The 14,615-nt window shown below is 44.8% G+C and overlaps 1 protein-coding gene across 2 annotated transcripts in view; it reads left to right on the forward strand.

Annotated features, from left to right (window-relative positions):
- CNKSR3 (CNKSR family member 3) overlaps window positions 1-14,358 on the forward strand; it is a 101,550-nt gene extending 87,192 nt beyond the window's left edge. The window contains exons 8-13 of one of the 2 annotated variants that reach the window (XM_065931081.1): window positions 178-246; window positions 514-660; window positions 6,776-6,900; window positions 9,476-9,681; window positions 10,155-10,244; window positions 12,956-14,358. In XM_065931081.1, coding sequence (XP_065787153.1) covers window positions 178-246; window positions 514-660; window positions 6,776-6,900; window positions 9,476-9,681; window positions 10,155-10,244; window positions 12,956-13,248 — 930 coding nt within the window. In that variant the 3' untranslated portion in view covers window positions 13,249-14,358. The remainder of the gene's footprint in view (window positions 1-177; window positions 247-513; window positions 661-6,775; window positions 6,901-9,475; window positions 9,682-10,154; window positions 10,245-12,955) is intronic. The other variant, XM_065931083.1, reaches the window with a different exon arrangement.
- Window positions 14,359-14,615: the final 257 nt, after the last annotated feature.

The raw sequence follows: 14,615 nt of genomic DNA on the forward strand, positions 1-14,615 counted from the left end.
ATGCCAAGTTCTACAGGCTGTGTAGTTTCAGGAAACTCAAGCACACCGTGTAACCATTCTTGAGAAAATTGTATTCCCATTACTTATTTTGTGTAGAAGAAGGGAGATGAAATAGAAGCAGAAAGAAACAGGAGGCTTAAAAAATAAGACAGGTCTCTCTCTGTTTGTTTCTAACAGTCTCCTGCAGACAGATCTCAGAAGATTCATGCTGGAGATGAAGTCATTCAGGTTAATCAGCAAACTGTGGTGAGTTTGTTCACTGAAGCTTCAGATTTCATCTTCCCCTTCTAGAACTTTTAATCCATTTTGCTTGCATTTTAAAGATTTGCAGTTTATATCCAGCTTTCCATAATTTTAAGCAGTGCTAGAATGAACAGATTTGTATCTGCCTATTTGCTCATAGCTGATTTCCTTGAGATGAATTCAAGGAACTTTGAATTCCTTGAACTCAAGTAGGCTTGAGTTTTCATTATTCATGAGTAAGCCCCCTCTCCTCATTGTCTTTCTTTGAAGGTGGGATGGCAGCTAAAAAATTTGGTGAGAAAGTTGAGAGAGAATCCTACAGGAGTTGTGTTACTGCTTAAGAAGCGCCCCACGAGTTCCTTCAACTTCACTCCTGCCCCCCTGAAAAACCTGCGGTGGAAGCCGCCCCTGGTGCAGGTACTGTTATTGGTTGTAAGCCTTCCTTTGACACTGGTGCAGGAACAATGTGTAATATCTGAGTTGTCTAAAAAAAAAAAGATTACGGTTTGATTGGTTTCGGGAGTGTATGGATTATCTGTGTGTGGATAATTATTCTATAATCTTGTACGTACAGGTGCTCAGCCGTGTCCAACTCTTTGCGGCTCCATAGACTGTGACCTGCCAGTCTTCTCTGTCCATGGGATTTTCCAGGCAGGAATACAGGAGCAGGTTGCCATTTTCTCCTCCAGGGGATCTTCCCGACCCAGGGACCGAACCCTCATCTCCTGGGTCGGCAGGTGTGCCGACCTGGGAAGCCCATCCACTAGTCCTACTTACGTGAGAACAGACTTGCTGGATTTGCGCTAATATGGCAGCCACTAGCCACCTGTGACTGTTTCAATAATTAAAATGAAAGCTTCAGTTCCTCTGCCTCACCGGGCACATTTCAGGTACTTGGGTGGCCACTTGGGGCGAGTGTCTGTTATCACTGCAGACACTTCCTTCTGGCCCTTCTCCTCTTTCGTTTCAAACACACACTCCCATAAAGGAATCCAGTTTGAACTTGGACCTGAGAGAGAGCGCCTGGGGTAGAGTCCTCAACAGTGGTTTATCAAGGCAGGGGTAGGGACTGTGAGACCAACCCCCAGTTAGGGGGCTCTGTCACGCCTTTGTTTAGATTTAGTAGTCTTGGATGGTAATAAAAAACGGACTGGCTTTTAGTTTTATTATTTTTGAATTCTCTACAGACAATGCACTCCTTACTGCTTACACCTGGGTGGACATGCACCCCACCAACCCTCTCCTTATATCATCGGTTCTTTGTGTTTAATTTCTAAACCATGAAAGAACATCAGCACACTTTAAAACTCTTTTATAAGATTGAGATTGTCACTTATGTGTAACTCTCTGTGATTTTACTGCCCATCTTCAAATGGAAAGAACGGCAGTATCTCACGCTATCAATGGATGTTTCGTGGTGCACAGGGCGCTGGAAATCTGTGTGTGTGTGTACCTTAGTGGGGTGGGGGACACATAAAATAAAGAACAGGATGTGGCAAGTGGAGCCAGGAGGGGCACATAATTAAAGCCACTTAAATAAAAAGGGAATGTATCACTCGCAGTCCGGCAGCTTCTGTTTGCTTTGGTTCAGTTCAGTTCAGTTGCTCAGTCGTGTCCGACTCTTTGCGACCCCATGGACTGCAGCATGCCAGCCTTCCCTATTGTTCTGTCTGCATGACTCAGTATACAGGGCACCGACTTTCAATACTTCTGGAATTCTCAGAATGTGTTACTTAACACAGAAGAGGTCTTACTTTATCATTGATAGTTGACGGAGGGCTTCCCGCCAGCCAGCTCTGCCAGCTCCTTGGTGTAGGAGGGTGAATGTTGGGTTCTGAGGAAGGGGCGGTGGGCATGGACAGGTGAGCAAAAGCGCCTTTTCCCGAGGAGGTGGGAGCCTGGGAAACTAGGTGGGATTTCGTAGGCAGATGGGAGGCTCTTGGTGGAGTAGATTAACGCTGTTCATACGGCCACCAAGGAAGGATACATTGCCGTCAGGGCAGGTGGTGTCCAGATAGGGTTTCCTGGAGGCAGAGAGTGTGGCAGACGTTCTTGTGAAATGATTTAGGGCACGTGCTTCCCGTGAAACTTGTCAGGGAGAGAGTGAGGCAGATGAAAGAGGGGAAGCCCGCAAGATGCTGTCTCAGGTAGGGTCTAGTCTTGGGCTGTTACCCAGGTGTAACCACACATCACAGGCTCTGGCAGCTGTATTCAGGGGTGTCTGCTGTCGGCAGAGGGCAATTCTACGGAGCAGGGGGTGACCGTGAGCTTTTAGCAACAGATAATCGCAGCAGCTGAGTTTACTGGCTGACCAGAGGGGCTCTGGGTGAACATCACAGTTCCCCTGCATGAATAAGTAGACCAGACTCTCAGGCAGAGGGTAGGAGAGGAAGCTGGACCCGTGGGCTGGGCTGGACAGGTGGGTGTAGAGTTCTAGGCTAAGGAATAGGGACCTCATCCCGCAGGTAATGTCAACAGGTTGACAGTTGGTTTTTACACTAAGGTCTGGGTTGATTTGCTAGGGCTGCCATAACAAAGTACCTGCGACTGGGTCACTGAAATGAAAGTGTATTCCTTCAGAAGTCTGGGCGCTGGCAGCCTGAGAGCAAGGTTGGCTTCTTCTGATGTCTCTTTCCTTGGCTTGCAGATGGCCATCTCCTTGTGTCTTCACGTGGTCTTTGCCCTGTATGTTATTGTTTAGTCGCTAAGTCATGCCTGACTCTTTGTGACCCCATGGACTGCAGCACTCCAGGCTTCCCTGTCCTTTACTGCCTCCCAGAATTTGCTCAGACTCATGTCCATTGAGTCAGTGATACCATCCAACCATCTCATCCTCTGTGGCCCCCTTTTCCTCCTGCCCTTAGTCTTTCCCAGCATCAGGGTCATTTCCAGTGAGTTGACTCTTCGCATTAAGTGGCCAGAGTGTTGGAGCTTGCTCTGTATGTCTGTGTCCTAATCACTTCTTACAGGGACACCAGTCAGACTGGATTAGGGCCCACTCATGTGACCTTATTTTAAATTAAGCATATCTTTAAAGAATGCAAGTACAGTCACATTCTGAGCTACTGGGGACTCAGGGGACCCAGTTTAGCCCGTGCCACTATCTAAACTTGAAACAGCAGGTGGGAGGTATTTTATGTCTTTTGTTGGTTTTGTTTTTTAGTGGCTAAGTCATGTCTGACTCTTTTGCGACCCCCATGGACTGTAGCCCACCAGGCTCCTCTGTTCATGGATTTCCCAAGCAAGAATACTGGAGTGGCTTGCAATTTCCTTCTCCAGGTTTCTTCCTGACCCAGGAATCAAATCTTCGTCTCCTGCATTGACAGGAGGCTCTTTACCACTGAGCCACCTGGGTTCTGAGTGAGGCTGGGACAAGGGCGATTCTGTGAAAGACTAACTCACGAGATCTTTTGGAAGAAGCATCAAGAGGACTCAAAAAGCAGAGGAAGGGGCTCCAGAACTGAGCTCCTTGCATCAAATCCCATCTCTGCCTCATCTAAGCTGTGGGACCTCAGACAAGTAGTTAGTATTTCTAAATCTCAGTTCTAATTACTTCATAGTGACCTTTAGAAAAGTCTTTGGGTTAGGCGTAGGCAGGCAGGGAAAGCGAGCAGCAGATGTGAAATGTGGCAATGACCTTGGGTGGTGATACCAGTAACAGAAATCAGACAGTCAGAAAAGAACCATCTAGGAGGCAGAGATGACAGGTCTTCCGAGCATCACTGAGTTTGATACGACAGAGGACGATTCAGGTGGATGTGTTCAGAAGGAAAGCAAACATTATTTCTAAGTATAGGCTAGCATTAGTTCCTTGACCTCTGGAAATTCACTCAAGAAGGGACATGCTTCCTTTTTCTTTTGTCTACCTTCCTGTCAAGTTCCACTCACTGTGCAGTTTCGGGGGAGAGATGAAGGTGAAGAATGAGACATGTAGCTTCACTTCCAACCCAGCTAGAGAACAGCCATCAAAATGCAGAGGCTGGGGACTTCACTGGTGGCCCAGGGGTTGAGAATCTGCCTTCCAACGCAGGGGACCTGGGTTTGATCCCTGGCTGGGGAACTACCATCCCACATTCCACGGGAAAACTCAGCCCCCAGCTCGAGAGCCCTTGTGCCACAAACTATAGAACCCACGCACTCTGGAGCCTGTGTGTCCGTGAGCATAGCTAGAGAGAAGCCCGCACACCTCAGCAAAGATCCCTTGTGCCTCGGCTAAGACTTGATGCAGCCAAAAATAAATAAGTAAATAAATAAATAAATGCTCTGAAAAAAAAAAAATGCAGAGGCCGTTTTACAGCTTAGCCATAAAGTATCCCAGCACTGAGTCCAGGGTTTTTCAGAACAAACACTCTGGTAGACCAGTACTCCGTACACTTTCTCAGCCCCCATCCTGGGCTTTGCCCCCTGTGTTGTTTTTCAGGGGTCTGTGTGTCTGGGTGCCCACCTATGTTGGGAGGGAGCATCTCTAGTTCTTGTCAGTATCATTAATGTTGTTCCCGGAAAGGTGTTCATTGCTCTGTTTTTAGGCCACCATCCTGGTAAATGAAGCTTATTGATTTAGAAGTAACGATCATTATTGATGTTTTGGGAAATACCTGTTCTGTGGAAATGCCCCAGTTTCCTTCTACTTCTCTTTGTGGAGAGCCTGGGTCCCTGGCCCCGTGTCTTCAGACATTGTCCAAGATGATCAGGCTGAGACGTGGATTCGTTCCTTGGTGCAGAGAGCTGACAGGCTGTGTCTTAGGCACCGACGCCTGGGATGTGAGGATGATGCTTGGGGAGTCTGTCTCCCTGAGCCTCAGCGTCCTCCCCGAAATGGGTCTGTCACTCTCTGAGCACTGATACTCCCATCCTCCCAAACCTCAGACTCTCATTTCCCACTCTCACTCCCGGGAGGGTCTCCAGCCATCATCACCTGGGCCAGACGGGGCTTCAGTGTCTTTCTCTGGCTCCCCAGGGCCTAGCACAGTCCTCACATGGTGCTTCCCCCGGCCTTCCCCAAATATCTTCGTGCCTTGACTCAGATTTCCTTGCTGTTGTTCCTTTTGTTATTGTTGTTTAGTTGTAAAGTCATGTCCATCTCTGCAACTTCATGGACTGTAGCCCACCAGGCTCCTCTGTCCATGGATTTCCCAGGCAAAAATATTGGAGTGGGTTGCCATGTCCGTCTCACTGTTCTTTTACCAACCAGAAAGGGCTGATCGTCGCTGTTAGACTATAGGAGAGGTAGAATTGAAGGTCTCACAAGCTTTTAAAAAAATAGGTCCCCTGAGACCAATAACATTATTAAAGTAAAGCCATGTGAATTTAAAATGAAAAAAATTAGCTCGTGAATACTCAAACGGCATAAGGTTGTGTTCTTGCTGCGTGATGAGCCTGTGCTAAGCCCGTTACATATGTTACCTCCCTTAATTCTCACAGCTGCCCTTTGTTGCTACCGCGTGTGTGTGTATGTGTGCATGTGTGTGTGTGCGCGCACTCACTGAGTTGTGTTCAACTCTTTGTGACCCTGTGGACTGTAGCCTGCCAGGCTCCTCTGTCCATGGGAGTTTTATGCTTGTTCCCGTTTATTCCCATTCTGTAGATAAGGCACAGAGAAGTTGAGTGATTTGCCTGGAGACACGCAGTGCATCAGAGGTATAACCGGGATCGCACCCAGAGAGTCTGAGTTCCGAGGCCACACTCCTAGTCAGTGGTAGTGTTATTAGTGATGAGTGTGAACTCACTCACTCTGTCCTCGCTGCAGCCCTCCATGAGAGGTACTGTCAATATGATTGCTTTTTAGAGGAGGAAGCTGAGGATTGGGAGTTTAGGTGCTTTGCTCAGAGCTAGAATTCTAACCTCCTGGTCTCCTGACTCCCAGGCCTCTGATTCTCACAATGCATCTAGCCTTTCAAAACTCTTGGTAAATGGTTAATACATACTATGGAGTATTAGTCATAGAAAAGAATAAACTAATGTCATTTGCAGCAACATATATGGACCTAGAGATTATCATACTCAGTGAAGTAAGTCAGACACATGTCATATGATATCACTTAAATCTGGAGTCTAAAAAATGATACAAGTGAACTTATTTACAGTACATAAACTCACAGGCAGAAAATGAATTTATGGTCACCAAAGGGGGAAGGGCATGAGGGATAAATTAGTAACTTGGGATTAAACATATACACCCTAATATACATAAAATAACCAACAAGGACCTCCTGTGTAGCATAGGGAGCAATATTCAATATCTTGTAATAGCCTATAATGGAAAAGCATCTGAAAAAAATATATTGTTACACATATATACATAGGTATAACTGAATCACTTTGCTGTCCGCCTGAAACTAAGGCAACATTGCAAATCAACCATATTAAAAAACGAAGACTTGTGAGTGTCTCAAGGAAGAATATATGTTGAGTGTTGCTAGTAGCTGCAAACACACAAATGACCCAGGAGCCTGTTTACCCAGAGGCTGGTGTTGGTTTTGCGGAGAACCATCTCTGAGCTAACCTCCACGCTTTCACACTTGCTCCCTTTCAGACCTCACCTCCCACCACGACCACCCAGTCCCCAGACAGCACGATGGATGCCTCACTGAAGAAGGAGAAGCCGGCCATCCTGGATCTTTATATTCCTCCTCCACCAGCTGTCCCCTACTCGCCCCGGTAAGTCCGTGACCATTTTTGTGATGCGCTCGTCTCCTGGGCCTGGGGATGTTGCGGGTGGTGGGGAGACCACGAGCATCTCAAGAGGCTGAAGCTTGAATACACTGTCAGAAAGCATCAACCTGAGGGTGGGGGTCAGGAATGGGTGAAGGGCTTCAGAAAAGTACAGACTTCTGGTTACAGGCTGAGTCCTGGGAATGGACTGTTGGGGTCAACAGCATGGTAACTGTTGTTAATAGTACTGTGTTGTGTATTTTGAAAGCTGCAAAGGGACTAGATCTTAAAAGTTCTTATCAGGAGAAAGAAGGAATTAGTCTCTGTGTGGGGTGATGGATGTTACCTAAGCTTATTGTGGTGATCATTTTGCAGTGTATACATAAATCATTGTGTTGCACATCTGAAATGAATACAATGTTATGTGTCAATTATATCTCAGTAAGACTGGGGGAAGGAAGTGTAATTCTTAAAGGGGAAACGTAGGGATAGATCCAGATCCAGATCTAGACCTTGAAGCCAGAGTTTGATGGGGAGGAGGTGACTCATTAAAGCACGTGCTTTTGGGTCACATCATTTTCGTTCTTCACTGGGCAGTAGAATGGGCTGTTTGGGGGTTCCCCGAAGCTGAAGTTTCATTAACTACATGGTAAACTTATCTCTGGGGAGGAAGATGATAAATATTTCTGCGAGGTCAAAGTTAGTTTTATCTTGCGGAGAGAGATATGTGTTCTTCATAGGAGTTAAAAAACATGAAAACAGGTGTGAATGGGCTGTATTTGCGCCTTCATCTGTGTTTATGTGTATATATCTGTTATGAATTCTTAAAGATCATTGCTTTCTTAATGGCTATTTTAAATGTTTATGGTGAAGTGAGGATAGTCATGCTAGACGTTATATAGAGGGTGATTGAGGTATGAAATACAGACTTATTTATACAATCTGACATATTTACATATGCTGGTAAAACTGGAGATTCTGGCTCATTTATTCAACATACATTTCCTGAGAGTTGGGCCTGATTTACCACCTTATGCAAAACAGATGTAGCTCTTGCCCCTAGAGAACTGGCAGTGTCTTAGTCAACTGTTCAAAAATAAATTGAGAAATACGTAATCATGCTGTAATATTTAATAAGATAAAAGTTTGGACGGAACTTGTAGTGATGTTTCACTTTATATTGGAGTTTTTCATTTGTTTTTGTTTTAAGCTGAACTCTCTGCATCCACTGTGTTTCTTTCCTGGGCACAAAAAAAGAAGTAACATCGTTTTCCTCCTCCTTGAGTCTTGGTTTGCCCATAACTTATTACAGGTGGAACAGTGACCTCAGTGGTCAGGGCATTCTGGTTGGTGAATAAGACTCTTTCCTGGATTTGAAGACCAGAGTTCCTCTGGTTGTGGGATCTTAAGTGTGTTTAAAACTATAAGGAGCTGTTTGTTGCTTCTGCATGTGGAGAGCAGAGGGTTTCGCTGATGACCAGCATGTGGACTGTTCTATCAGAAACTGTAGGGAGGATCACCCTGACACCCCTAATCCTGAATATTTTTGCCTGAGTCTCGGTGAGGGGGGGTCACAAGAGCCATGCCAAGAAAAAGAGTATGCACATAGTAAGGGCAAAAGGGAACTGGGGCTTTTAATGTATTTGGGAGAAGACATGTGGGATTACATACATGCAGAAAGACACCATTAATAAAGTATATTTTATTAGGAATGAAACATGCACATGGTCACAAGAACAAGTGGTGAGTGTGGAAAGCATTGAGAATGGGGAAGCTGTGTTCCAGGTTTAAAAGTATAGAAGGAGACAGATTCATGGTGGCAGTGGAGGGGGAGAGGTACAGGTACAGGTATTCACTGGGAATACCAGTAGGCCAGGCTGATCTTTAGACTGTTTGGACTTAGTAGACTCTGTATTTATATAGTAGTTTTGCAATGATCCCCTAATGGAATTTGCTAAATGCAAAAAGTTAACCAGCTGGTAACTTGGACTCAACTAAAATTAATTTTATGTCTTAGTATAAGCTGACATTCAGAAAGAATTAAGTTGCAGGCAGTGGTTCAATTTTTGCTGATTTTCTGTACTTAGTTCAGAAAATAGACAGTTTCCATTGGTCACTATAAAGGCCCCATTGTATTTTTTGTCATCATTTTCAAATCTAACAACTGCCATTTTACTTCAAGTATCTTCTTTGCTTGATGGCAAGGATACTAATCTTGGCATGGGGAAAAAAGGTTTGGTCATATCTTCGCTTGTGGTGTCTGTGGTAAATAGGAGATTCAGTTCTACTGTAGGGTAGGTGTACAGTGAAACCAAAGCTAGCTTTTCAAAGGTAGATTTGTATCCTTTAAACTGTATATATGAAAAAGTCTCATTTCCCCTTATTTAGTAGGATCATTTTCTTTTATTTAATAGGATCTCTATGTATTTGAGAAGCAGCTGTGCTTGAAAAAGTATTGCTTTTTCCTCCAGAGGAAAAGGAGAATTTAACTTGTCTTCCGTGTGCTGCCAATAGTACGTCTCTTATAATTTGTTTGAGAGGATCTTCGTAAGCAACTTAATTATTGCCTTCCATCCTGCAGGGAAGAGAATGGGGGTTCTGTTTACGGATTCAGCAAATGTAAACAGCCACAGCCTGGTCCGAAGGGTTCCGAGTCCCCCAATTCCTTCCTGGACCAGGAAAGCCGGAGACGGAGATTCACCATCGCAGATTCTGATCAGCTGCCTGGCTATTCCGTGGAAACTAATATTCTGCCCGCGAAAATGAGAGAGAAAACGCCATCTTACGGTACGTTGCTGAGTGTTCATTTCTCTTCCCCTCCCCCTTCCTTATTTGGAACTGTTGGATGAATTTGGCAGACTTGAAGGGTAATCTGAGGAAAACATCAACCTCAATGAAATTCAAAGTATGAGACCTTTATTCATCTCTCCAAAGCCAAGGCTGGTTGAGTCATCACGCCGCCTGGCATCCAAGCCCAGTGGGGTGAGGTCATGTTACAGTTTTAACTTTCAGTTGCCTGCATTTCAACTTGCAGTTGCTTTGCTCCGGGGACCCACAGACCCAGGTTCAGCACACCTCTGTCCTCATGGCGTGCTGAGGAAACCCAATGCTTTAAAGCGCTTTTTCCTTATTTTAAACTAGGTTTTGCTTACACTGCAGTGAGCGTGGTATTGGGGTGGGGGGCAGTCTAGTACTAAATAAAGGGTTCTCTGAAGTCCAGAAACTCTCAACTTCTCCTTTCTCTTCCCCTTCCTCTGAAGGCAAGCCCCGGCCTTTGTCGATGCCTGCGGATGCGAGCTGGATGGGCATTGTGGACCCTTTTGCTAGACCTCGAGGTCATGGGAGGAAAAGTAAGTTTAAGCAAACGGAAAAAGCAGCAAACGTAAAGCCCAGGCCTTCATCTCGGGCCTCTTCCTGAGTGCTCAGTGACCACAAAAACCGTCTTCTCCTCTCCGTCAGGGCTGCTGAAGGCCTCTAAGGGTCTACCTATGTCTGTGTGGTTGGTCACCTGCCCAGTCATGTCTGACTGTGCGACCCCACGGGCGGCAGCACGCCAGGCTTCCCTGTCCTTCACGGCCTCCGGGAGTTTGCTCAAACTCACGTCCACTGAGTCGGTGAATCCTAGTTAGCGCTTGTAAATCTCCTAATTAGTCTCGTGTGCTTTACACAGGCTGTAGACGTCGATGGCCCAATTTCTAAGCAAGTAGAAGAACCTTGTTCATTAAAAAATCCCATCCTCAATTTTGAGCTTTTCATTATTGGAGTCTGTCTGATTTTTGATGGACAGGCGTAGCTTTTTTCTTTCCCGTCCTTATATTAGAGAATAATTACTACTGAAAAAGAAACTTGTGTTTAATTTACCGTCTATTCCAAGTTACTGATGATGATGCTTCTCTTAAGGGAAATGTTGGCCCAGATTATATTTGATTGTCAAGACATCCTAACATTGATTTTGCAGTGCTGAAACAAACAGCTGTTGAAAAGATAGACAGCAGGTAGACCTGAGATAGTAAAAGGAAGAAGAAATAAATTCGGTGCCTCAACTGCCAAAGTGCTCAACCCCTGACATTTCCCTGGGACTTGGTAAAGTTTGTCACCTAAGTAGCTGAATCACCTGGATGATACTAAATTGGAAAAAGGAAGAAGATACCATCTAAGGTCCAGGACACACTTAGCTGATGTGAAAAATCTGTGGAGCAGACAGCAGGGGGCAGGGCAGCCCTTTGTTTAGATCTGAAATGTCCACAGCCTCGTTGCCAGTCTTTTTAGCCTTTGAATATTTGAGATACAGGGTGTAGGGGTGGGGAGTGTGAGGTTGGGAAAATGGAAAGATACTTGACCTCTATCCCACCTGCCACATTTTCCTGGTGTTATCATTTTAGAAGGAAAGTTAATCTGCATAAAATAATGGACACTTCAGGAAAACAAAACAAAACACCACCTTTTTTTGGAGAGACAACTCACATACTATAAAGCTCACCCTGTTAAAATGTACAATTCAGTGGGTTTCAGTATATTCATAGAGTAGTACTAATTCCAGAATATTCTGTCACTTCAACAAGAAAACCCTGTAAGCAGTCATTCCTCATTCCCACCTCCTTCAGCTCCTGGCAACCAAAAATCTACTTTCTGTCTCTTGATTTACCTACTTAAGGCATTTCCTGTGAATAGACTCCTATGGGCACTTTTAAAAAGTAACTTTTTCCCCCTTTGATTACAAAAGCAAAACAAATAGAAAATATAAGAAAACTTATCTGTAATCTGCTTCCCAACCTAGAAATAATCCCTCTTGAGTGTTTTGTATTTGTTCTAATTGTTCCTTTATTTACATATTATACACTTAGGAAAAATATGCAAAATGGAATAGATAGATATTCAGAAATATTATGTAAGAGGAACACGTACATTTTTTGTAATAGTTGCGTTAGTAATCTGTCTTACGGCAATGGTGGTGGTTTATTTGCAAAGTCCTGTGCAACTCTTCTATGACCCCACAGACTGTAGCCCACCAGTCTCCTCTGTCCATGGGATTTCCAAGGCAAGAATACTGGAGTGGGTTACCAATTCCCTCTCCAGGGGATCTTCCTGACTCAGGGATTGAACTTGTGTCTCCTGCATTGCAGGCAGATTCTTTACCATCTGAACCACTTATTCAGTCTGCTATGTTTGGACATTTGGGTTATTTCTGTTTATTTCCTCTCAGTTGTAAATAATGCTTCAAGAAACACCTTGTACATACATCTTCCTATGCTTTTTTTTCTTTTTTTGGCCAAACCTCACAGCATATGGGATCTTAGTTCCTTAACCAGGGGTTGAACCTGTGACCCCTGCAGTGGAAGAGCAGAGTCTTCACCACTGGACTACCAGGGAAGTCCCAATCTTCCTACATTTTTAAAGTGGAATTTCCTGGTCAAAAGAAGGCTGCCAGGATGCCCTGTATTTTACATTTCTATTTGATTTCTTACCTCCCCCGCCCTGCTCCCTGTCCCGGGGGGCTGACTCTTAGGGTAGGATCATTCTTTCTTCTCCAGAAATGTCCCAAGCCTTGCAGAGCAGTAGAATCTTTGAACCCCACCCATTAAAGGTGGAGAGTGCCTGCTCTGCAGTCAGGGTGACAAGCAAAGGTACCCCACCTTCCTGAATGCCCCTGAAGGATGCTCCTGGGTAAGAACCACGGTTCCCAGGGCCGGTGCTCCAGGGTGCAGGCATTGAACAAGCACAGATGTGGAAGGAGTGATAGCATTACAAGATTTTCTTTGTTTTTCGATTTCAAGTGAAATTACGAAAATCCTACACTGATTAAAAAGGGCAGGCTTGCTGATTCTTCTCTGCCGGTCCTGTTACCTCTCAGATAGAAAAGCAGCCCGAAGTGTGGATGTCTTCCATGTCTGCTTTCTGAAAGCCCTGTGGGGTGGGCCCAACTGCCTGGGGGACCCGGTAGCCCATCCCCGAGTGGAAGGCAGGGTGCGGTGCCTCTTTCAGAAGCAGGGCAAGTCTGAGCAGCAGGTGTGAGGATGACAGGTATTTTAATGGACCGCTTGTGGGCTTTATCCGATAACAGGTGAGGATGCCCTCTGCCGGTATTTCAGTAACGAGCGTATCCCTCCCATCCTCGAAGAAAGCTCCTCGCCCACGTACCGCTTCTCAAGGCCCGCGGCCGAGAGGCAGCTGGTCCGAGGCGCAGACTACATCCGAGGCAGCAGGTGCTACGTCAGTTCGGATCTCCACAGCAGCGCCACCATTCCGTTCCCGGAAGAAGGGACCAAAAAGAAAGCCGGCTCCTCGGCCGCCAAGTCTCCAGAACCGTCCCTGCTGGTCAGCTGGTTGACTCGCCTGAAACTGTTGACTCACTGAGCCTCGCGCTTCCTGGGGCTTCCCGGACTCCTGCTAACAAGTGCCTTGTTTCCCTGGTTGGCAGTCTTGTTCTGATTTTCATCCACAGTATTATGTAGCGGTCTTACGCGATTTCGTGGGTTTCCTTTTTTTTTTTTGGAAAGTTGTATATTGCACTTCTTGGAATCTTGAAGTCATTGGATGGGAATAAATTCAGAGAATCCTAGATCAGATGCTGACTTGTGGCGGCCAAAGGAGAGAAATGGGGAGAGTCTGCCCCCTTGCCCCCACTTTTTTTTTTTTTTTTTGCTTTCTTAAGAGTCAGAACAGAGACACACTCTCTAAAGCAGAGCCTTGGCCAGGAAAGGTATGATCGTTACAGAGAACTGGGCTATTGTTCGTTTTGAGGGTGGAACTATGATTGGTGGCTGCTGTCACACAGATGTGTTGGGTTTTGGTCCAAGTTCTTCACCTGAAAAAGCCAGTGGAGAAAAGTTTTGTTTTGATTTTTCAAGCTATATATACCACATGTGTAGATGTAGCAGCCTTGACCTTGAAATAACACGTGGGCAGCATCTGATGCTCTTTCAAAGCAGAGGTATAAATGTAGGCCTGTTACACTTGTTTAACGCTGTTTGCATAACAATCAGTGTAGGTCAGTTAATACAGAAGCACGTGAAAACATTTAGATAGGGCTTCCTACACACAAAGAAGTTTATGGTTATTTGTGAGGGGTGTCATTGTTGATGTTGTATATTATTGTTTTTAAGGGAAAAGAAGCTATAAGACTTGCTGACAGCCAAAGTCTCATTCAGAAAAATGAAGTAAGCATACTTAGGTTTATGAGAGAGACAGCAGTTTGCATTTTAACTTGTTCAGTGACTATCTTCCAGAAAAGAAAATGGATGGTTCTTCAAAACTGTACACATTTTGCTCATTAGAAACCTCTTGGAAAAATCTCACGGTCACTCATTTTCAACTAGTATATGGTATTTTGGAAAAGTGTGTCTGTGTATTAACTCTTGTTTAAACTGAATGTATGATACTTTGTTAGAATGGAAAAGTACTATCTTGTTAATTTAAATGTTTTAAATATAGTTGTATATTTTTCTTACTCTTAGTCACATAGAATTGGTATATTTCTGTTTTGTGTCCTACATGAAGCTAATGAAAAAGTGTTCAATATGTTTTCAGGTTTACCAGTGACCACCATGGCTGTTGCCACTGTGGGCACTGTTGTTAAAAAAGAAAAAAAATAAACCCTCTGAAGCAGTTTTAGAATTTTATGGATTAGAAGTGGGGACCTTGAGCGGGCATGTGTGAAGTTGACATTCGGGGAATTTTCTGAGCTGTACCCCTGGACAAAGCTGGTATTTGTCTTGAATTGT

The sequence above is a fragment of the Muntiacus reevesi genome, chromosome 3, assembly GCF_963930625.1.
Source record: "Muntiacus reevesi chromosome 3, mMunRee1.1, whole genome shotgun sequence".
Taxonomy (NCBI): domain Eukaryota; kingdom Metazoa; phylum Chordata; class Mammalia; order Artiodactyla; family Cervidae; genus Muntiacus; species Muntiacus reevesi.